The sequence below is a fragment of the Xyrauchen texanus genome, chromosome 5 (genome assembly GCF_025860055.1).
Source record: "Xyrauchen texanus isolate HMW12.3.18 chromosome 5, RBS_HiC_50CHRs, whole genome shotgun sequence".
Taxonomy (NCBI): domain Eukaryota; kingdom Metazoa; phylum Chordata; class Actinopteri; order Cypriniformes; family Catostomidae; genus Xyrauchen; species Xyrauchen texanus.
Window position 1 is genome coordinate 3,057,749 of NC_068280.1, and position 24,568 is coordinate 3,082,316.

The 24,568-nt window shown below is 39.6% G+C and overlaps 1 protein-coding gene across 1 annotated transcript; it reads right to left on the reverse strand.

Moving 5' to 3' along the window:
* LOC127643443 (interferon gamma receptor 1-like) lies at positions 1-23,407 on the reverse strand. Its single transcript, XM_052126201.1, has 11 exons — positions 23,205-23,407; positions 15,061-15,196; positions 14,757-14,926; positions 14,507-14,652; positions 14,245-14,404; positions 8,043-8,178; positions 7,737-7,906; positions 7,487-7,632; positions 7,222-7,384; positions 6,849-6,979; positions 1-4,394 (listed from the first exon to the last, which is right to left on the reverse strand). The coding sequence occupies exons 1-11, from the start codon at positions 23,287-23,289 to the stop codon at positions 4,026-4,028; spliced, it is 1,812 nt and encodes a 603-aa protein (XP_051982161.1). The 5' UTR covers positions 23,290-23,407; the 3' UTR covers positions 1-4,025.
* Positions 23,408-24,568: the final 1,161 nt, after the last annotated feature.

A 24,568-nucleotide genomic window follows, 5' to 3' on the forward strand; every position in this document is an offset into this window, starting at 1 on the left:
TCTCTCTCTCCCTGCAAAAAGTCTTATTTTAATCCACTAGATGGCTGCAATTACTAGGGGGAATAATTTGTTTCTCTATCACCTTCCTTCACAATAAACAGATCTGAAATATTCGTGTCATCCATAAGCTATCATCCATAGACATCAAGTGTATATTTTGAGCTCCTTCCTCACTGTTTCGTAGAATATCTCGGCTTCTTAATGGACTAGAAGCTCAATGTGGGTGTTTTTGGAAAGCTGATCATCGGTAGTTGAGAACATATTTTATGTATCGTGCTTTTTCTACCGGACTGCCTATTTGGTTCTAAACTAGGATATAACATTGGATTATTTATAGGGGTTCACCGATATGAAAAGTTTTGGCCGATACCCATTTTAACAATAAACCTGTTGAGTTGGAATTATTGGAGGCTATTCTCTGCGGCATCCACGCACAACTCACAATGCGCCCTATGGAGACCGAGAACCACATTATAGCGACCACGAGGAGGTTTACCCATGTGACTCTACCCTCCCTAGCAACCGGGCCAATTTGGTTGCTTAGGAGACCTGAATGGAGTCTCTCAGCACGCCCTGGATTCAAACTTGCGACTCCAGGTGTGGTTGTCAGTGTCTTTACTTGCTGAGCTACCCTGCACCCCTTATGCTCTAAATTTGGAATTTCATGTTCTAAATGTACAAAGGAGGTACAAAAGCTTTTTCAACAATTAATAATTTCCATTGAACATAGATTGGATCGGTTGAACACATGACAGGCCAAAATTTAATGAGGGGGTTTTTACCCCAACTCTGGGCCCGCCTCGCCCGGTCCACCAATCACCTTGGTGAATATGGGGCTCGCCAATAATCTCAAGGCATACCTTGACCTTTTTGAGAAAACGGCCGAGGTGTGAAGGTGGCCGCCCGACCAGTGGGTGGAACTAGCGGCCCAACAACTTCCTGCAGCCAACCTCAACATCTATAATATATCATGAAGATATCCTGCAGTGGGTCGGCCGGAGCCCTGAACAGAGCCTTCAACACTTCCGCTCCTTGATGCTGGGAAGGCTCAGCTGCCGTTCGCATTTGTGCAGCAGCTCCATGGTTGCTGGCTGAGGGACCCCGCCGTGCTCGAGACATCATAGATCAGGTGGTACTGGAAAAAGAAATCTCCCAGCTGCCCCTTGGTATGGCTGAGTGGGTCCAGTGCCACTGTCCGGCGTCACTGGAGGAAGCTGTCCAGCTGGACAAGGATTACATGAAGGTATTCCAGGGAAGTAGGGGAGCTAGGACATTTCCAGGACCGGTGTCCAGTGATGGAGGTGGGCATCCTGGTCCTGATGTTTCACAGGCCTAGAGCTAGGTTGTATTGTATATTGGTGAGTACCCAGGGGGATACATATCAAGCTTTGGTGGATTCTGGCTGTTCCCAAACCTCTATCCACCAATGCTTGGAAAAAGATGGGGCATTGGGCACAAATAGTCAGGTGACAGTATCAGGTGGTTACCATTGAAATAATATTCAGGGGGAGAGAGCATAGAGTAGAGGCTGCAGTTAATTCCCGCCCCACCCATCCACTGATTTTGGGGACGAATTGGACAGATTTTAAGAATTTATTAAGGTAAATATGTGTGGATGGGTCCCGTGAAATAATGTATCTGTGTGTGACGTGCGATGCTATGGTGGAAGAGGCATTGCAGGGCCATCTACGCTTGATGCTGCATCAAAATGACGCAAAGGAGGGAGTCCCCGCCCTGACGGAGATGCCTGAGTGGATTTACCTCTAGAGCAATCACATGACGAGTCCCTCAAAAACGCTTTTGACCAAGTGAGAGTAATCAACAGCTCCAGTCTAACGTTGAGCTCGCATACCCATATTTGTCAATTACTAAAGATCAGTTGTATCAAGTGATGCAGGACACTCAAACAAAAGAGAATACAACCCAGTTAATAGTGTTGAAGAGCCATCAGGAAACTCTCTTCCAGGTGGCTCACCATAATATGATGGCTGGTCATCATGGCGGGTCAGCATTTTTTTGGGCCAGGCTTTCACAGAGACGTTCGTAGGTGGTGTGCGGCATGCCGTGACTGTCAGTCGGTGAATCCACCGGCCTCCCCAAAAGTGCCACAGTGCCCTCTACAGTTAATCAATGTACCCATCGAAAGAATTTGCATTGGCCTCGTCGGGCCATTACAGTGGTTGGTGTACAACATGTCAGCACATAGTTAAATTATAGTTCACATAATTCAAAGTCATCTCCCGGATGAGGATTCCAAAAGAAATCCTCACAAATCAAGGCACTGCTGTTATGTCACGTACACAATATTGGGCAAATAGATTCGGACAAGCATGTATCACACGCAAACGGACGGCTTGGTCGAATGGTTTAATAAAATCCTGAAAAAACTTGATTTGCAAGTTCATACAGGAGGGTGTGAGGGATTGGGGTAAGTGGTTGGAACCCCTATTATTTGCAGTCTGGGAGGTCCCGCAAGCCTCCAAGTGGTTTTCCCCCTTGAAGCTCCTGTATGGGTGTAGGCCGCGCGGCCTGCTTGATGTCATACATCAAAACAAAAATTAGTTCTGATAAGAACAAGGATGAGTGTGCAAGGACACGTTCGTTCAAATATGTAATGTTTTGGAACAACTGTCGAATTGGATATTTCACAATGAACAGAATATTAACAAATCGCTCTCTTAATGAAGTTTGGCTGTTTATCTGTATGGGGTGAATATATAATTTCCTTACTAACTGCCGTTCACCAACTTTGGAGGGCGAATGTGCTCTTTAAAATGTAAATTAAACCATTATTTTGAAAAGGTTTGCTGTGCTTAAGGTGCAACAGGTTTTCACATAGGAACCCAATGCCATTTTTAATAAACAAAAATACAATCTGGATATAAATCACATTTACCATTTTTCACCACCAGTATTCAACTGATCTGACAACAGAAAATATAATTGCATTTACAGTTACGTTTTATCCAAAGTGGCTTACAGTGCACTTATTACAGGGACAATCCCCCCGGAGCAACCTGGAGTTAAGTGCCTTGCTCAAGGACACAATGGTGGTGACTGTGGGGTTCGAACCAGCAACCTTCTGATTACCAGTTATATGCTTTAGCCCACTATGCCACCCCCCCCATTGTACCCAATCAGCGGTCCATAAGCGGCTCCTGAATACATTATACTACCTTGATTATGGTATGCAAATGAAGGGGAGAAATTGGAACACCCAACGGTCAACGGATGTAGAAAGGAAGTCCCGCCTTACAGTAAAAGAGCCAATCACCTATTAGATACAGACAGACATCGCCTGTCAATCAACTTGACTTGACAACTGTTTTAAAATATAATCTTTGATCATAATCTTGTCCAACCGTGCTGGAGATTTCGGTCTTTCCCCCATTCAAGTAGACAGGAGCTGCACTGTCATGACTGGAAATAGCTTCCGGAGAGTGTTTCAAAGATGGCTGACAGTGGACTGAATTGCTAGAAAGACTTCTGTATTTCCCAAGACCAATTTTGGCGTTTTGAGGGTCGCCATAGGAACACTTAATTTTTTCATCAAAGAACATGAACAGCTGAGAGTTTAATCAAGTTAGTCGTCTCGAAATTGCCGTACTTCTGACAAAACCCGAACGTGGCACCGGACCACTGGCTTGAGTCACATGATTTGAGCAAACTTTGTTCAAAGGGCTTAAAAACATAATTCTGACAAACAAGAATACTTCAGTATGTTTTAAAATATCCAGTATACACTTAAAAACCTATGTAAACTTTTATAAACTATACAAACCTGCTTAAATATAAATGGAGAGGAACAAATGCTTGAAATACTTAATATATCCTTGTACTTGTGTAATCGTGTTTCTTTAAGAAAATGGCGCGTCATCATGACATATGCTTTTCACTGCAGTGAACGGGAGTAACTGGAAAGGTCATATGGAGACCTGTGTATGTACTAACTATCACAGCAGTTTGCTAGCCTCGGACCAGCCAAGATCCCAGCAAATAAACCCATTTCATGTAGACCTCTGAAATTAGTCTCTTGCATCTATTAAAGTGCCCATGAGTGTTTTGACTCCGTAAACAAGTACCATATCACCAGGACTCATTTCTTGTGGACAGTCATAGCCTGCCGATAGGTCGCTGTTGAACAAATTGCCTGACTCATATCCTACGAAGCCATTAAACGTGCCATGCACATTCTTGCTGCTGTGGTCGGAGCTGACGGAAGAACCGGGCCCATCGGAGGACTGGTCTTCCTTGGGGATCTCCACGAATAATGCTGCACGTTCTGTGGGGTCCCCAGTGCAAGTGAGCGGTTTAAGCTGGACGTCCTTCACCACGTTCTCCTCCTCCAGTTTCAGGGGGTTGAACAGGTCTTTTTTTGTTAGATTGAAATCCTCCTACCAAACCAGAAGAGACAACTTACAGTAACCCATCCTAGTGCAAGAATGACATTCTACAACATTACAAAAAATTCAAGAAGCCACTTTGCGTCACATACATTATATCTATTTTTTGTGTGGCTTAAGTAAACACATTTTTGGACCTCACACTGGGATGTAACAGAATAAAATCTGCAGCAAAATTTGTTTGTGCGTAGAGTTAATGGGGATGATTATTTTCCACACTTTTATTTCAACTCTTCTCATCTAAAGTGTATTTATATCTACCTTAATTTTCTTTCCAATCCAGATCTAACACACCTAATTCTAATTTTGGGGTCAAATGTACACCTTGACTTCACTATAGGTTGTTTTGGAGAAAAGTGTCTGACAAATCCATAAATGCAAATGTGCATATATAGATGTGGGACACTGATGATGATGCAAATGGAAAATGTTTTGTCGTTGCACGGAGCATTTTTTGTGACTTTTTCTAAACATTGTGTGCGAGTTTCCCCTCTCTTTTGGACTATAGATACTCGATGTGATTATTAAACCGCAAAAGGGTGACATTTAATTAAAGGGGTCATAAAAACATACTGTAACCAGTCTTATAGTTGCCACCTGCTGAAACATCTGCGACTGCATTTTGTGACATCATGACACATTGCTCATTTGCATTTACACATCCCACCTATCTGAGGGTTGTCCCCCCCCTAAAATATAATTAAAATATGTGTATTGTAAATAATATAATGATATATTCTTAAAATAATTGTTTAAGAAATAAAGGAATACAAATGCAAACGGGGCAACAACAAAAAAGCCCTTCAAAAATTGCTCTTGAGAAATGTTTATTGTCCCTCCCAACATTTTGATGAAATTTTCACCCCCGCGTCATCGCACCCTTGGCCCCGCCCCCTGGCACACAGGTCAACATGGCAGGCCATGTGTGGCTAACTATTCCTACCGTAACACCAAAGGGGACCCATCTAGTCTATTTTGAATTATTTTGCATATGAATATGAAATACACAGACTCTTTGACCGTTGTCATGCATCTCGCCTCTTTTAAAAGACGCGGTGTCAAGTTACAAATCTGAAAGGGAGAAGCAACACTGTGAAGCCTCATGTTGTTTTGAGCACAAACACGTCATGGACACATCGTCCATCTACGCAATTTTTAATTGTTGGTGTATGTAAAGCAGGGACAGATTACCAACTGGGCCAATGGGGCCAGTGCCCAGGGGCCCTGACTACCAGGGGGCCCTTGACTGCCTGCGGGAGCCCTGGGCTTTAAGGCTGCACGATCTAGTTTAGTGATTCCCGCCACTTGAAAACCCTTTTGGGCGTGAACAACGAATTATCATTTATTACTAAATTGTGACCATTTTGGTGCAAAAAACCTTTTATAACATTATCATTGGACCTTGGGTAAGATAATAAAATTACCAAAAAAATGCACTTCATGACCCCTTTAAATAAATGCATAGTCTGTATGCATTAATACATGTTGACACATTGTAAAGATAACTTTTAATCATAAAATAATATTTACGTATATGCTAGAGCATTCAGTTTTACAGCCATTCTTCATGCATGATGTATAAAATATATAAACTACATTCTGCTGTCGAACTTTACAGTTACAATTTAAATATGACATATACCACTTCAGTCAGCTACAAGAGTGCATCTATATCTGCCAAGATTTCTTTAAAGGGGCAGTTCACCCAAAAATGAAAATGTTCTCATCATTTATTCACCCTCATGTCATCCCAGATGTGTGTGACTTTCTTTCCTCTGCAGAACACAAATGATGATTTTCAGAAGAATATTTTGGCTCTTGAGGTACAGTGGATTTTGGACAGAACTTTGAAGCTCCAAAAAGCACATACAGGTAGCATAAAACAATCCATACGACTCCAGTGGTTTAATCCATGTCTTCAGAAGTGATATGATAGGTTTGGGTGAGAAACAGATCAATATTTAAGTCATTTTTTACAATAAATTCTCCTCCCTGCCAATAATGTAAATCGCCAAAAACATGTGAAAGTGAAAGTGAAGATTTATAGTAAAAAAACTATTTAAATATTGATCCGTTTCTCACCCACAATTATCATATCACTTCAGAAGACATGGATTAAACCACCGGAGTCGTATGGATTGTTCTATGCTACCTTTATGTGCTTTTTGGAGCTTCAAAGTTCTGTCCAAAATTCACTTTCATTATATGCTGAAATATTCCTCTAAGAATCTTCATTTGTGTTCTGCAGAAAGAAAGAAAGTGACACACATCTGGGATGGCATGAGGGTGAGTAAATGGGTGAACTGTTCCTTTAATTGACACGGCCCAAAATTGGAAAGCCCTCTAAAGTTTTCCACTAGTAATTACAGCATTGTTTTGGCGATTATGTACGCTCATTTCACAAATATGCAGAAGGTGGTTATTGACAAAGTGAACAGGACTTACCAATAACTTGGGAAAAGCAGAGGCTGCTTCCTTTTTTATTTTCTTGCTGCATTTCTTTGCTAGCAGCACTAATAAACCGGCTATAAACAGCAGCGCCACAATACCACCCAGCACCGGATACAGGAACCAATCTTTGGGAAGAGAGAAATAGTAAATGACATCATCCTCCCATGTGCCCGTGTTTATCATTTAGTTCACAATTTAAAGATGATTTGTGTCGTCGATGTAATGTCAAAAATAACGACAGTTGCTAATGTAATGATGCTCCCCATTCAATCCTTGATCATTTCAACAGGCTAAAAACTCAATGAGATCAACGAGAAAGCTCGTTTCAAACGGCAAGGAGACATCTGGTAATGTAAAGTGCATTTACAGCTTTTGATGTCTCCTTTGTAACACCCGGAGGTGGGCTTGAGATGTCTCTGTCCGATATTTCCAGTGAGCCTGACGCAGTACATCTGCCTCTCCTCGTGAAATTGAACGGAAGTCTCGCATGTTGCAAGATCCGATTTGCAGCGCAATTTTTCTTTTTTTCCCTGTAGAGAAAAGAAATGTGTATGTGAAATTCCTGCATTATCTACAGAAGACATGTTTCTGGGCTTCCAGGTGATCTCATGTGAAGAGTGTGACAGTGTTACCTCTTCTGTTGCAACATAATATTCAAGATGATCCATGAGATTGCGTAGAGCTGGTGTGTTTCTATAGAGCTGCAGAGGATTGCTGAACTCCAGGTGGAGTTTGCCCTCTTTGGGAGACAGTTTAACCTCTGGGAAGTCCAACTGACCTGAGCGCACAGGTGTAGCTACAGTTAGCCTATGCGGTAGGAGTTAGGCATGACATAATGCTATATACGTCCAAGTTCAGACAACAAAGAAGGTGTAAACTTACACTTTAATGCGCTCGCTGCGTTTTGATTGAAGCTGAAGATTACTGATTCTGCTTTCTCAGACTTGTTTGTCCCCCACACGGCCATCACAGTGACAAAGTAGTGATTGTACGCTGGATTCCACAGCATACTGGATATGTTCAAAGAGTGATATCCTGTTGTAACAGGTTCCCTGGGACACAGATAAATAGTAACTATTCACTAACTATTTTATATATATATATATATATATATATATAAATAAATGACAGTCTATAAGATGCTCTTAGTTGCAGTGAAATATGGAAACTGTTGTTTTTGAAAGTTACCATGTTTGATCCTTGTCTGTCACCTCCACCTGGAAGGATACATTCTGCCTGGGATACGGATATTCCCAGCGTACTTCAACTCCATAGGTGTCACACTGGATAGTCACATTGATGGGAGGAGAGAGGCGACTCTGAGCTAAAGGAAAGAGACAGATAGAATAACAGTTCATCAGTTATCACATCATAGGCGTCATTTATGGGTGGGACATGTCCTCTCCACTTTTGGCAATGGCAAACTTTGTCCCCACTCCCCACCATCTCAATGACAATTAGGGTTGAACGATTAATCAAAATAAAATCAAAATCACGACACGACCTAGTGAGATTATCTACGGAGCCCCTCAGAGGACAGGGCGTGTATTGTTTTCTGAAACAGCTTTGCATGCCCTCACAATAATTTTAACATCGTTTACTAAAATAACAATATTTTGACAAAAACTATGGTAATAAAAATCATAATTTTGCAGTTATTTTGAATTTTGTAAACTAGTAATGTTAGTTAATAAAAATACAATTGTTCATTGTTAGTTGTTCATTGTTTTAAAAATGTGTTTGTATATGTTTAAATTAATTAACTTTAATCAAGATTGAAAAATGCTGTAAAAGTATTATTCACTGTTTGTTCATGTTAACTGATGTTAACTAACGGAACCTTATTTTAAGGTGTTACCACAATATTACTATAGTAAAATCATAGTTAAACTATGGCATTTGCATTAATAAAACCACAATACCCACTAAATTATTTTCCTGTATTATCACTTTGGTTTTCTACAAATATTATGGTTAAAATATAGTTAATGTAGGTAAATTTATTACAAGGGAACCCAAGACTCATTGCGAGGGAACGCGAGACTCATTGCGAGGGAACGCGAGACTCATTGCGAGGGAACGCGAGACTCATTGCGTAGGGAACGCAGAGACTCATTCATGAGGGAACCAAAGACTCATTACTTGAGGGAACCAAAGACTCATTACGTAGGGAACCAAAGACTCATTAGGCTGAGGGAACCAAAGACTCATTACTTGAGGGAACCAAAGACTCATTCTAGCTGAGGGAACCAAAGACTCATTGCGAGGGAACCAAAGACTCATTATGAGGGAACGCGAGACTCATTAGTGAGGGAACCAAAGACTCATTGCGAGGGAACCAAGAGACTCATTATGAGGGAACCAAAGACTCATTCGTGAGGGAACCAAGAGACTCATTACGTAGGGAACCCAACACTCATTAGCGTAGGGAACCCAAAGACTCATTATGAGGGAACCCAAAGACTCATTATGAGGGAACCAAAGACTCATTGCGAGGGAACCTAAGACTCATTGCGAGGGAACCTAAGACTCATTACGAGGGAACCTAAGACTCATTAGTGAGGGAACCTAAGACTCATTACGTAGGGAACGCAAGACTTATTACGTAGGGAACGTAAGACTCATTAGCTGAGGGAACCCAAGACTTCTAGCTGAGGAACCCAAGACTTCTAGCTGAGGAACCTAAGACTTATTACGTAGGGAATAATAATAAACATTTTGTTGACTTATTTCTTACATAAACCTATCGATTCACTTCAGAGCGGATTCATTGATCGACTGGAGCCTAAATGTGAATTTTGGACCATCAACGTGCCGGCACCCGTGTACTTCCATTATAAGGACCTGACAGAGATCTATCTTCTTCTAAAAATATTGATTTGTGTTCTGCTAAAGAAAGACAGTCTTACACATCTGGGATGACATCAGAGTAAGTGAATAACAAGAGAATTTTCATTTTTAGGAAAACTATCTCTTTAACTTGTATTAAGATGTGGTATTGAACAAACCCTTAAGCATTAATATTCATATGGCCCATACATCCCCCTAATACACTGAACAGTCCAGTACATTGACTCTCTTCAGTCCTGTGTAGAGTTTAATGTAGTTTAATAACACATTTGATGTTGTCAGATCAATGGCTATGATAACAAAGATGGGAGTGAAGCTAAACCAGTTTCGCCAGTTTTTTATCAACAATCTTCTCAACTGTGCCATCCTTTTGTTGTCATGGTAAAGAAATGTGGTACATCCACCCTTTACTGTCATCAATGACATTTGTTTGAGGAATCTCAGTGTAAAAAAATACAATGATGGTTTCTCAGCCAGTCTTAAAGGGATAGTTTACCAGAAAAGACTTTCGGTCATCATTCTGTTGCCATTTTTGCATGAACTATACCTTTAATGCTGGTTTCACAAGAAGGATAAAGTGCATAACAGACACTGACCAACTTCCTCAAGGCTATGCCAGTTTATGCAAATTTCCATACTGCCGTCGCCATGGTAATAGAGCGCAAGCGTCACCGGACAGTTTTTTCCCATTCAATTTCTCCACAGGCATTCCAACAATTCTTCAGTAAAGAGTTTTATAACCAAACCAACCTGCTCTGCGATGAATCACACAACATTACAGCTTTAGTTCAAAGCAAAAAGTGTTTGTACGTTGACAAAAAACACAGGTACAAGACCATTGTACTTCAATTATAGGATTGAGCTACACACCCTATTAACCATCGCAAATGATGGTGAACAATATAATACGAAATTATAGAGCACAACTGTGCACGTCCAGTGTTCTGACCTTTCTTTTTTCCCATATGGATTTCATTATAAATTAATCATTTTGATTTTAAGCAAAAAAAAAAAGGTTTGAAAATCAGACAAAAGGACAAAGACTGTGTACGTAACGTCTTCAACCCTTGTGCATCAATAAAAAAAAGTTACTCCGAGGTCCTTAGAAGATAAGAGGTCAAAAAACTGCCATAATAATATTGTATATGAATATTTTCCACTTTCAAATAGTTAATTTTTTAACCAACATCAGTCCTGATCATAACGACCAAATATTCATTCATTTTCAGGATTTTAACCCTTTAAATGGCAGTTTGTTTATATTATGACACTGTTGTTTTACACACACACACACACACACACACACACACACACACACACACACACACACACAGAGATCCCCCATTTAGCCTTAACAGACTGTAGGGGCAAGTGCTGTTAGCGATCACCTATGAAGGCCGGAACGGTACACGAGGGGGTGTGTGGCCAGCACCACACCCGACCGCCTTTGTCTCCCCAGTGGCGATGTTTACATACCGCACCAGGTACTCATTTTAGGCTGAGTCGACCTAGGGGAGGCCCGGGACCGGTTCAGATAATCGCCACTGGTGTTGGCCATGAGCGGGAATCGAACTCAGGTCGCCAGGTTCAGAAGAAGAACCACTACACTACCGCCCGACACACACACACACACACACACACACACACACACACACACACACACACACACACACACACACACACACACACACACACACACACACACACACACACACACACACACATACGTTGTGTTTCCATGTTTTATGGGGACTTTCCATAGACATAATGGTTTTTATACTGTACAAACTTTATATTCTATCCCCTAAACCTAACCCTATCCCTAAACCTAACCCTCACAGAAAACATTCTGCATTTTTACATTTTCAAAAAACATAATTTAGTATGATTTATAAGCTGTTTTCCTCATGGGGACCGACAAAATGTCCCCACAAGGTCAAAAATTTCGGGTTTTACTATCCTTATGGGGACATTTGGTCCCCACAAAGTGATAAATACACGCACACACACACACACACACACACACACACACACACACACACACCTAATTTTATCTGCATCATGTATTCAGTTGTCCTGCAGGTCTCTATAATACAGAAAATAGGGGAAAAGCTTGTATTTGCTCCATAGGCTAAACATGAGAAAAATGGCGCCATCTGGTGGAAAATATATATTAAACAAAAATATATATTTCTAAGTCAGGGCTCCGGAATGAAAGCAAAATATCAAAGGATTCACGATTTTGTGCTTTAATGGCACTGGGATCAAATATTGCAGTTTTAATGGGTTTCAATGGGGACATAAACAGCCAAAATGATCGAAAAAACAAAAACGACAAGACAAAAATGTCACGAAGATCACACAAGAATTAATGAAGGAATGAACTACTGTCCCATGTAAAATTGCGAATGGCGTAAATTAATAAAAAACGACGGAACAATGAAAAACTGTTGATTTGAAGTTGTTGATTATGAGCATAGAAACAATATTAGGGATGCACCAATATGACCGTTCTTAACAAAACAAAAACTATTGGCTGATACCGATGTCACTATTTTGCCACTTCCTTATTTTGTCAACAGATCACTGTTTTGCTCAGGAATTGTGTTTTAAAATGGTACAAAAAATGGTAAAGAAAGAAGTAAATAATTTCCATTGAGGATCTGATTGGATCTGTTGAACACAAAATGTTAAAGAGAACCACTAAAAACACGATGATTGATGTGGAAAAGGTTAATTTTGTACATTATTGCACTTCTGTTTTTAGTGTTCAAAACAACAGAATTTTATAGAACAGCACAAATTAATATTATACATATGCATAATATTAATTTGGGGACATAAACAGCCAAAATTATCGAAAAAACAAAAAGCGACAAGACAAAAATGACAAAAATGTCCGAAGATCACACAAGAATTAATATGCATTAATAATATGCATACATATGCATATTATTCCACACAATTATCAACTAAATATTAAAATAAGTAATTAAATATATTAAATGCTAAATTAAATAATTAGATACATGCATGCATTAATAAACACAAAGATACAAATATGAAATTAATAAATCACTAAATAAACAAATACCTTGTATTTCATCTTAGCACTATTTTGCATCCATTACCTTTACGCATGCGCTTCGCCACGTTATGGTTATCGGTATGTAACGCCCACTGTCGTTGAGTGACCTTTCAAATCGATTTCTTTGGACCTTCTGGTTAGTTAAGGCTTAAGTTACTGAATAAATAAAAATAAGTTTATTTCTTCTTCAAGATATAAAAGAAAAGGCTTTCCAGACCGCTAGAGGGCGCCGCTTGCTTACACAAAGCCGACTGAAGTGCTGATTGCAGTCTATTTTTAAACGCAGCCTTTCAAGCTTTCGCAATGGCATGAGACCGTGTTGCGATTTCAATCTTATCTCAATAAATCATGCTGCTCTAATGGATAGAAAACCAATATCAGAGAGGTCAAAGTTTACTGGTTTCAAAGGGTTTTGGATGGTTTTACTTCAGCGTGAATGAGTAAGTGCTGCTTTCACAACTGTCAGGTCTGTTTCGACTGTTTGCCCTCATTAATGTGCGAACGGGAATGATTATAAATTAAACATTACATGTTCTTAGGAGGGCCAACCCTTCTCTATTCTGTGGCTATGATTATTTCTGGATTGTGCATTTGAAATAAAAGAGTTATTGAGTTATATATAAAAGTGTGTTGATGATTAATTATAAATGAACCATCGGATTTTCATATCGTTGTTTTTATGCTTAAAAAACGATTTGCCGATGGTTTCAATTTGGTCAATAATAGGTCGATAAATATCAGTCGGCCGATACACCGATTCATCCCTAAACAATGTATTTTAAGTTTATTGCGAAATAATCAAATATCCACAAAAATAAGTTGTTTGCAATGCTTCACGGGACGGTTCGTGGCTGAGCTCTTTTGCAAAGATTTCCATCTCCATGGTACCAGCGACAGCTCTGATTGGTGACTCTTGCTTAAGGATTGTGGGTATTTTAGTTCTTCACTGGGAAAACTGAAATAAACCGTTTTATTTTACTTTTTTATGACTTATGACAGACTTATGACTTCCACAGAAGCGCTAACCATCATTTAACAACCCTTAAAAGGTGTATCGGTTCTCTAAACAGACAACAGTCATCTATAGCCGCAGACGTCATAACATACGGAACGCTATAAAACGGTCATAAGTATGCAGACACCCATATTTGAATTATGGACCGGGCCAATGGGGCCAGTCCTCAGGGACCCTTGACTACCATTGAATAGAACTGTACGTCAAAGCATCTGCCAAATTAATGCTTGATCCAAACTGCACGTTTATCATTTAGTTCAAAATCTAAAGATGATTTGTGTCGTTTCTAAAGTCACCGATGTAATGTCAAAAATCACGACAGTTTCTGATGTAATGATGCTCCCCATTTAATCCTTGATCATTTCAACAGGCTAAAAACTCAATGAGATCAACGAGAAAGCTTGTTTCAAACATCTGGTAATGTAAAGTGCATTTACAGCTTTTAATGTCTCCTTCGTAACACCCGGAGGTGGGCTTGAGATGCCTCTGTCCGATATTTCCAGTGAGCCTGACGCAGTACTTCTCCCTCTCCTTACGAAATTGAATGGAAGTCTCGCATGTTGCAAGATTCGATTCGCAGCTAAATACTTTTTTTCCCTGTAGAGAAAAGAAATGTGTATGTGAAATTCCTGAATTATCTATAGAAGACATGTTTCTGGGCTTCCAGGTGATCTCATGTGAAGAGTGTGACAGTGTTACCTCTTCTGTTACAACAGAATATTCAAGAAGATCCATGAGATTGCGTAGAGCTGGTGTGTTTCTATAGAGCTGCAGAGGATTGCTGAACTCCAGGTGGAGTTTGCCCTCTTTGGGAGACAGTTTAACCTCTGGGAAGTCCAACTGACCTGAGCGCACAGGTGTAGCTACAGTTAGCCTATGCGGTAGGAGTTAGGCATGACATAATGCTATATACGTCCAAGTTCAGACAACAAAGAAGGTGTAAACTTACACTTTAATGCGCTCGCTGCGTTTTGATTGAAGCTGAAGATTACTGATTCTGCTTTCTCAGACTTGTTTGTCCCCCACACGGCCATCACAGTGACAAAGTAGTGATTGTACGCTGGATTCCACAGCATACCGGATATGTTCAAAGAGTGATATCCTGTTGTAACAGGTTCCCTGGGACACAGATAAATAGTAACTATTCACTAACTATTTTATATATATATATATATATATATATATATAAATGACAGTCTATAAGATGCTCTTAGTTGCAGTGAAATATGGAAACTGTTGTTTTTGAAAGTTACCATGTTTGATCCTTGTCTGTCACCTCCACCTGGAAGGATACATTCTGCCTGGGATACGGATATTCCCAGCGTACTTCAACTCCATAGGTGTCACACTGGATAGTCACATTGATGGGAGGAGAGAGGCGACTCTGAGCTAAAGGAAAGAGACAGATAGAATAACAGTTCATCAGTTATCACATCATAGGCGTCATTTATGGGTGGGACATGTCCTCTCCACTTTTGGCAATGGCAAACTTTGTCCCCACTCCCCACCATCTCAATGACAATTAGGGTTGAACGATTAATCAAAATAAAATCAAAATCACGACACGACCTAGTGAGATTATCTACGGAGCCCCTCAGAGGACAGGGCGTGTATTGTTTTCTGAAACAGCTTTGCATGCCCTCACAATAATTTTAACATCGTTTACTAAAATAACAATATTTTGACAAAAACTATGGTAATAAAAATCATAATTTTGCAGTTATTTTGAATTTTGTAAACTAGTAATGTTAGTTAATAAAAATACAGTTGTTCATTGTTTTAAAAATGTGTTTGTATATGTTTAAATTAATTTACTTTAATCAAGATTGAAAAATGCTGTAAAAGTATTATTCACTGTTTGTTCATGTTAACTGATGTTAACTAACGGAACCTTATTTTAAGGTGTTACCACAATATTACTATAGTAAAATCATAGTTAAACTATGGCATTTGAGTTAATGAAACCACAATACCCACTAAATTATTTTCCTGTATTATCACTTTGGTTTTCTACAAATATTATGGTTAAAATATAGTTAATGTAGGTAAATTTATTACAAGGGAACCCAAGACTCATTATGAGGGAACGCGAGACTCATTCGTGAGGAACGCGAGACTCATTCATGAGGAACCAAAGACTCATTAGTGGGAACCAAAGACTCATTCTGAGGAACCAAAGACTCATTGCGAGGGAACCAAAGACTCATTGCGAGGGAACCAAAGACTCATTGCGAGGGAACCAAAGACTCATTGCGAGGGAACGCGAGACTCATTGCGAGGGAACGCGAGACTCATTGCGAGGGAACGCGAGACTCATTGCGAGGGAACGCGAGACTCATTGCGAGGGAACGCGAGACTCATTCGAGGAACGCGAGACTCATTATGAGGAACATAAGACTCATTGCGAGGGAACGCAAGACTCATTCGAGGGAACCCAACACTCATTGTAGGGAACCCAACACTCATTATGAGGGAACCAAAGACTCATTCGTGAGGGAACCAAAGACTCATTGCGAGGGAACCTAAGACTCATTGCGAGGGAACCTAAGACTCATTGCGAGGGAACCTAAGACTCATTGCGAGGGAACCCAAGACTTCTAGCGAGGGAACCCAAGACTTCTAGCGAGGGAACCCAAGACTTATTGCGAGGGAACGTAAGACTCATTGCGAGGGAACGCAAGACATCTAGCGAGGGAACCCAAGACTTCTAGCGAGGGAACCCAAGACTTCTAGCGAGGGAACCCAAGACTTCTAGCGAGGGAACCCAAGACTTCTAGCGAGGGAACCCAAGACTTATTGCGAGGGAACGTGAGACTCATTGCGAGGGAACGCGAGACTCATTGCGAGGGAACGCGAGACTCATTGCGAGGGAACGCGAGACTCATTGCGAGGGAACCAAAGACTCATTGCGAGGGAACCAAAGACTCATTGCGAGGGAACCAAAGACTCATTGCGAGGGAACCAAAGACTCATTGCGAGGGAACCCAACACTCATTGCGAGGGAACGCAAGACTCATTGCGAGGGAACGCAAGACTCATTGCGAGGGAACCCAAAGACTCATTGCGAGGGAACCAAAGACTCATTGCGAGGGAACCTAAGACTCATTGCGAGGGAACCTAAGACTCATTGCGAGGGAACCTAAGACTCATTGCGAGGGAACGCAAGACTTATTGCGAGGGAACGTAAGACTCATTGCGAGGGAACGCAAGACTTCTAGCGAGGGAACCCAAGACTTCTAGCGAGGGAACCCAAGACTTATTGCGAGGGAACGCAAGACTTCTAGCGAGGGAACCCAAGACTTCTAGCGAGGGAACCCAAGACTCATTGCGAGGGAACCTAAGACTCATTGCGAGGGAACCTAAGACTCATTGCGAGGGAACCTAAGACTCATTGCGAGGGAACGCAAGACTTATTGCGAGGGAACGTAAGACTCATTGCGAGGGAACGCAAGACTTCTAGCGAGGGAACCCAAGACTTCTAGCGAGGGAACCTAAGACTCATTGCGAGGGAACGCAAGACTTATTGCGAGGGAACGTAAGACTCATTGCGAGGGAACGCAAGACTTCTAGCGAGGGAACCCAAGACTTCTAGCGAGGGAACCTAAGACTTATTGCGAGGGAATAATAATAAACATTTTGTTGACTTATTTCTTACATAAACCTATCGATTCACTTCAGAGCGGATTCATTGATCGACTGGAGCCTAAATGTGAATTTTGGACCATCAACGTGCCGGCACCCGTGTACTTCCATTATAAGGACCTGACAGAGATCTATCTTCTTCTAAAAATATTGATTTGTGTTCTGCTAAAGAAAGACAGTCTTACACATCTGGGATGACATCAGAGTAAGTGAATAACAAGAGAATTTTCATTTTTAGGAAAACTATCTCTTTAACTTGTATTAAGATGTGGTATTGAACAAACCCTTAAGCATTAATATTCATATGGCCCATACATCCCCCTAATACACTGAACAGTCCAGTACATTGACTCTCTTCAGTCCTGTGTAGAGTTTAATGTAGTTTAATAACACATTTGATGTTGTCAGATCAATGGCTATGATAACAAAGATGGGAGTGAAGCTAAACCAGTTTCGCCAGTTTTTTATCAACAATCTTCTCAACTGTGCCATCCTTTTGTTGTCATGGTAAAGAAATGTGGTACATCCACCCTTTACTGTCATCAATGACATTTGTTTGAGGAATCTCAGTGTAAAAAAATACAATGATGGTTTCTCAGCCAGTCTTAAAGGGATAGTTTACCAGAAAAGACTTTCGGTCATCATTCTGTTGCCATTTTTGCATGAACTATACCTTTAATGCTGGTTTCACAAGAAGGATAAAGTGCATAACAGACACTGACCAACTTCCTCAAGGCTATGCCAGTTTATGCAAATTTCCATACTGCCGTCGCCATGGTAATAGAGCGCAAGCGTCACCGGACAGTTTTTTCCCATTCAATTTCTCCACAGGCATTCCAACAATTCTTCAGTAAAGAGTTTTATAACCAAACCAACCTGCTCTGCGATGAATCACACAACATTACAGCTTTAGTTCAAAGCAAAAAGTGTTTGTACGTTGACAAAAAACACAGGTACAAGACCATTGTACTTCAATTATAGGATTGAGCTACACACCCTATTAACCATCGCAAATGATGGTGAACAATATAATACGAAATTATAGAGCACAACTGTGCACGTCCAGTGTTCTGACCTTTCTTTTTTCCCATATGGATTTCATTATAAATTAATCATTTTGATTTTAAGCAAAAAAAAAAAGGTTTGAAAATCAGACAAAAGGACAAAGACTGTGTACGTAACGTCTTCAACCCTTGTGCATCAATAAAAAAAAGTTACTCAGAGGTCCTTAGAAGATAAGAGGTCAAAAAACTGCCATAATAATATTGTATATGAATATTTTCCACTTTCAAATAGTTAATTTTTTAACCAACATCAGTCCTGATCATAACTACCAAATATTCATTCATTTTCAGGATTTTAACCCTTTAAATGGCAGTTTGTTTATATTATGACACTGTTGTTTTACACACACACACACACACACACACACACACACACACACACAGAGATCCCCCATTTAGCCTTAACAGACTGTAGGGGCAAGTGCTGTTAGCGATCACCTATGAAGGCCGGAACGGTACACAAGGGGGTGTGTGGCCAGCACCACGCCCAACCGCCTTTGTCTCCCCAGTGGCGATGTTTACACACCGCACCAGGTACTCATTTTAGGCTGAGTCGACCTAGGGGAGGCCCGGGACCGGTTCAGATAATCGCCACTGGTGTTGGCCATGAGCGGGAATCGAACTCAGGTCGCCAGGTTCGTAGCGCAAGAACCACTACACTACCGCTCCGAAACACACACACACACACACACACACACACACACACACACACACACACACACACACACACACACACACACACACACACACACACACACACACACACACACACACACACACACGTTGTGTTTCCATGTTTTATGGGGACTTTCCATAGACATAATGGTTTTTATACTGTACAAACTTTATATTCTATCCCCTAAACCTAACCCTATCCCTAAACCTAACCCTCACAGAAAACATTCTGCATTTTTACATTTTCAAAAAACATAATTTAGTATGATTTATAAGCTGTTTTCCTCATGGGGACCGACAAAATGTCCCCACAAGGTCAAAAATTTCGGGTTTTACTATCCTTATGGGGACATTTGGTCCCCACAAAGTGATAAATACACACACACACACACACACACACACACACACACACACACACACACACACACACACACACACACACACACACACACACACACACACACACACACACACACACACACACACACACACACACACACACACACACACACACACACACACACACACACACACACACCTAATTTTATCTGCATCATGTATTCAGTTGTCCTGCAGGTCTCTATAATACAGAAAATAGGGGAAAAGCTTGTATTTGCTCCATAGGCTAAACATGAGAAAAATGGCGCCATCTGGTGGAAAATATATATTAAACAAAAATATATATTTCTAAGTCAGGGCTCGGAATGAAAGCAAAATATCAAAGGATTCACGATTTTGTGCTTTAATGGCACTGGGATCAAATATTGCAGTTTTAATGGGTTTCAATGGGGACATAAACAGCCAAAATGATCGAAAAAACAAAAGCGACAAGACAAAAATGTCACGAAGATCACACAAGAATTAATGAAGGAATGAACTACTGTCCCATGTAAAATTGCGAATGGCGTAAATTAATAAAAAACGACGGAACAATGAAAAACTGTTGATTTGAAGTTGTTGATTATGAGCATAGAAACAATATTAGGGATGCACCAATATGACCGTTCTTAACAAAACAAAAACTATTGGCTGATACCGATGTCACTATTTTGCCACTTCCTTATTTTGTCAACAGATCACTGTTTTGCTCAGGAATTGTGTTTTAAAATGGTACAAAAAATGGTAAAGAAAGAAGTAAATAATTTCCATTGAGGATCTGATTGGATCTGTTGAACACAAAATGTTAAAGAGAACCACTAAAAACACGATGATTGATGTGGAAAAGGTTAATTTTGTACATTATTGCACTTCTGTTTTTGCGGTTCAAAACAACAGAATTTTATAGAACAGCACAAATTAATATTATACATATGCATAATATTAATTTGGGGACATAAACAGCCAAAATTATCGAAAAAACAAAAACGACAAGACAAAAATGACAAAAATGTCCCGAAGATCACACAAGAATTAATATGCATTAATAATATGCATACATATGCATATTATTCCACACAATTATCAACTAAATATTAAAATAAGTAATTAAATATATTAAATGCTAAATTAAATAATTAGATACATGCATGCATTAATAAACACAAAGATACAAATATGAAATTAATAAATCACTAAATAAACAAATACCTTGTATTTCATCTTAGCACTATTTTGCATCCATTACCTTTACGCATGCGCTTTGCCACGTTATGGTTATCGGTATGTAACGCCCACTGTCGTTGAGTGACCTTTCAAATCGATTTCTTTGGACCTTCTGGTTAGTTAAGGCTTAAGTTACTGAATAAATAAAAATAAGTTTATTTCTTCTTCAAGATATAAAAGAAAAGGCTTTCCAGACCGCTAGAGGGCGCCGCTTGCTTACACAAAGCCGACTGAAGTGCTGATTGCAGTCTATTTTTAAGCGCAGCCTTTCAAGCTTTCGCAATGGCATGAGACCGTGTTGCGATTTCAATCTTATCTCAATAAATCATGCTGCTCTAATGGATAGAAAACCAATATCAGAGAGGTCAAAGTTTACTGGTTTCAAAGGGTTTTGGATGGTTTTACTTCAGCGTGAATGAGTAAGTGCTGCTTTCACAACTGTCAGGTCTGTTTCGACTGTTTGCCCTCATTAATGTGCGAACGGGAATGATTATAAATTAAACATTACATGTTCTTAGGAGGGCCAACCCTTCTCTATTCTGTGGCTATGATTATTTCTGGATTGTGCATTTGAAATAAAAGAGTTATTGAGTTATATATAAAAGTGTGTTGATGATTAATTATAAATGAACCATCGGATTTTCATATCGTTGTTTTTTATGCTTAAAAAACGATATGCCGATGGTTTCAATTTGGTCAATAATAGGCCGATAAATATCGTCGGCCGATACACCGATTCATCCCTAAACAATGTATTTTAAGTTTATTGCGAAATAATCAAATATCCACAAAAATAAGTTGTTTGCAATGCTTCACGGGACGGTTGCGGCTGAGCTCTTTTGCAAAGATTTCCATCTCCATGGTACCAGCGACAGCTCTGATTGGTGACTCTTGCTTAAGGATTGTGGGTATTTTAGTTCTTCACTGGGAAAACTGAAATAAACCGTTTTATTTTACTTTTTTATGACTTATGACAGACTTATGACTTCCACAGAAGCGCTAACCATCATTTAACAACCCTTAAAAGGTGTATCGGTTCTCTAAACAGACAACAGTCATCTATAGCCGCAGACGTCATAACATACGGAACGCTATAAAATGGTCATAAGTATACAGACACCCATATTTGAATTATGGACCGGGCCAATGGGGCCAGTCCTCAGGGACCCTTGACTACCATTGAATAGAACTGTACGTCAAAGCATCTGCCAAATGAATGCTTGATCCAAACACTCAGTAACTCCCCAACAACCCGATCCTGCTCATGTCTGACAGCTGTTAGGACTCATTTACTGTGATTGTCAGAGTAATGCAATAAATTCAGAGTTGTTATGCTTCACCCCGCTGTATGGATTTAGTTAATGTGTAAATACAATTAGGGTTGTATCAGGAAGTATTATGTGCTCACGGAGATATTTAGTGAAACACGTTGATGCTATGTTTAGACAGGAATATCAATGGTTAAGGGAAGGGCTTTATCTGTCTTTCAATAGAGAGTTTTGTGATTCCAGCAGTCAGGATGACAGTGACAGACACTGTCACTGTCAGCCCTTTAACACACACCCACGCAACCCTGATATTATCTTATCATGGTAAAACCACGCTGTTAAAGGACCAATGACTTTTAAAACACACGTTTTTGAACAAAAGTTACATTTTCATTACGTTTCCATTCATTTCCTCCATAGAAAAATAAATTAGGTTAGAACGGGGCTAGTTGTCACATGAAGAAGGGCTATATCTCAGTAACTTTAAGGTTTTGAGTCAAACGTCCAATTACACAAATGTGTGTTTTCACAAGCAATGCTTATCCAAGTTCATTTCAAACATCTAGATCAAACGCTTCTTAAATTATAATAATTGTAATTATTTGTATCTATTCAAACTAAACATCCAGTGTCATCATATGACTATAAGAGTTGCTGGTTAAACAAGAGAACAGAATAAATCCATACTGGGCAAGGGTCATCTATAAAATTAAGGTGGATTTTACACAGTTCAAAGGTCAGGATTATAGTCGTTTTTATAGATGTCAGGTCAGGTCACGTGTTTTATATTAATTACAATGCCTGTTGGACAAAACTATATATATAATATATATATATATATATATATATATATATTATTATTATTTTTTACTGTTTTATTAATAGTTTGTGTGTGTGTGTGTGTGTGTGTGTGTGTGTGTGTGTGTGTGTGTTTTATACTAATTTGATTTGTTTAAATTGGGTTGAAAAGTCTATAATAGCTTTTTAACCAATTTATTCCCTTATAATGTGACAAAATATCAGTATTTTTATTTATTTTTTCCTGGTCAATAATGGTGAAAAGGTATAATATTATTTATTTTATTTTAAAAAAAATCATTAAAATAATTTTACAAATATCAATAAATAAACCGGATAAATTATTACCTTCTGTAGCGGCGGTGTGGATGAAGATCAGTGTAATGAGGAAGATCTGAATCCGCATTATTGCCAAAGTGTTTAAAACAAACATTCACATAATCCAACACTCAACATGACATTAACCCCGTCGGTATAAAAGTCCTGTATCGTTTCAGAGCTACATGAGGGCGGGAGCAGCGCGACGGAATTTCTTGGAAATGACGCGTGTTCCTCTGAATCCTTCTCTCGCTCTGGCGCAACACACCTGCTGAAGGTGATTACAGGTAACTGCTGTAACTCCGCCCCCAGAGCTTTCGAATTCAATTCATTAATGCCGCGAATCAAAATCAGGTTCTTTCACGGGTTCAATCTTGTGCGGCAATAAAAAAAGTTGCTCAGAGGCGCTTAGAGGACAAAAAAATAAAAATCGCATAATGATAATATATATTAATATTATTTCAATTAGTTAATTTTTTTAACCAACATTAGTCCTGATTCATTTTCAGGATGTTAACCCTTTAAATGACAGAATAGTTATAAACCCCACAAAAAATGTATTATTTTCCATATAATAATGGCTAGTGGGAGGATTAGCAGAGTCTGGGATATGCCAATGATTAGCAAAAACATTGATTTTGATGCATTATTATTTTTTGTGCAGTGTCAGATAAAAAAACTAAAAACTCACACTCAGGACCTTAGAGGACAAAAATGTCCATGTCAAAAAAATACCATAATAATATTATATATAAATATTATTTTCCATTTTCACTGACATAGATTTTTTTAACCATCATCAGTCCTGATCATAACTACCAAATATTCATTAATATTCAGGATTTTAACCCTTTAAATGGCAGTTTGTTTACATAAAACCCTAACCCTACCCCTAAACCTAACCATCACAGAAAACATTCTGCATTTTTACATTTTCAAAAAACATAATTTAGTATGATTTATAAGCTGTTTTCCTCATGGGGACCGACAAAATGTCCCCACAAGGTCAACAATTTCGGGTTTTACTATCCTTATGGGGTCATTTGGTCCCCACAAAGTGATAAATACACGCTCACTCAGACATCTATACCAACACACACACACACACACACACACACACACACACACACACACACACACACACTCTCGGACATCTATACCAACACACACACACACACACACACACACACACATACACAAAACACACTCTGACATCCATGCCAACACACACACACACACACACACACACACACACACACACACACACTCTGACATCCATGCCAACACACACACACACACAAAACACACTCTGACATCCATGCCAACACACACACACACAAAACACACTCTGACATCCATGCCAACACACACACACACACACACACAAAACACAC

Coding starts and splice junctions, on each gene's coding strand:
- LOC127643443 (XM_052126201.1), bottom strand. CDS start 23,289: ATGTTTGTTTTAAACACTTTGGCAATAATGCGGATTCAGATCTTCCTC. Junction 8,179..14,244: donor CGAAGGAGACATTAAAAGCT/GTAAATGCACTT, acceptor TCTTTCCTTTAG/CTCAGAGTCGCCTCTCTCCT. Junction 7,385..7,486: donor ATTATGTTGCAACAGAAGAG/GTAACACTGTCA, acceptor TTTTCTCTACAG/GGAAAAAAAGAAAAATTGCG.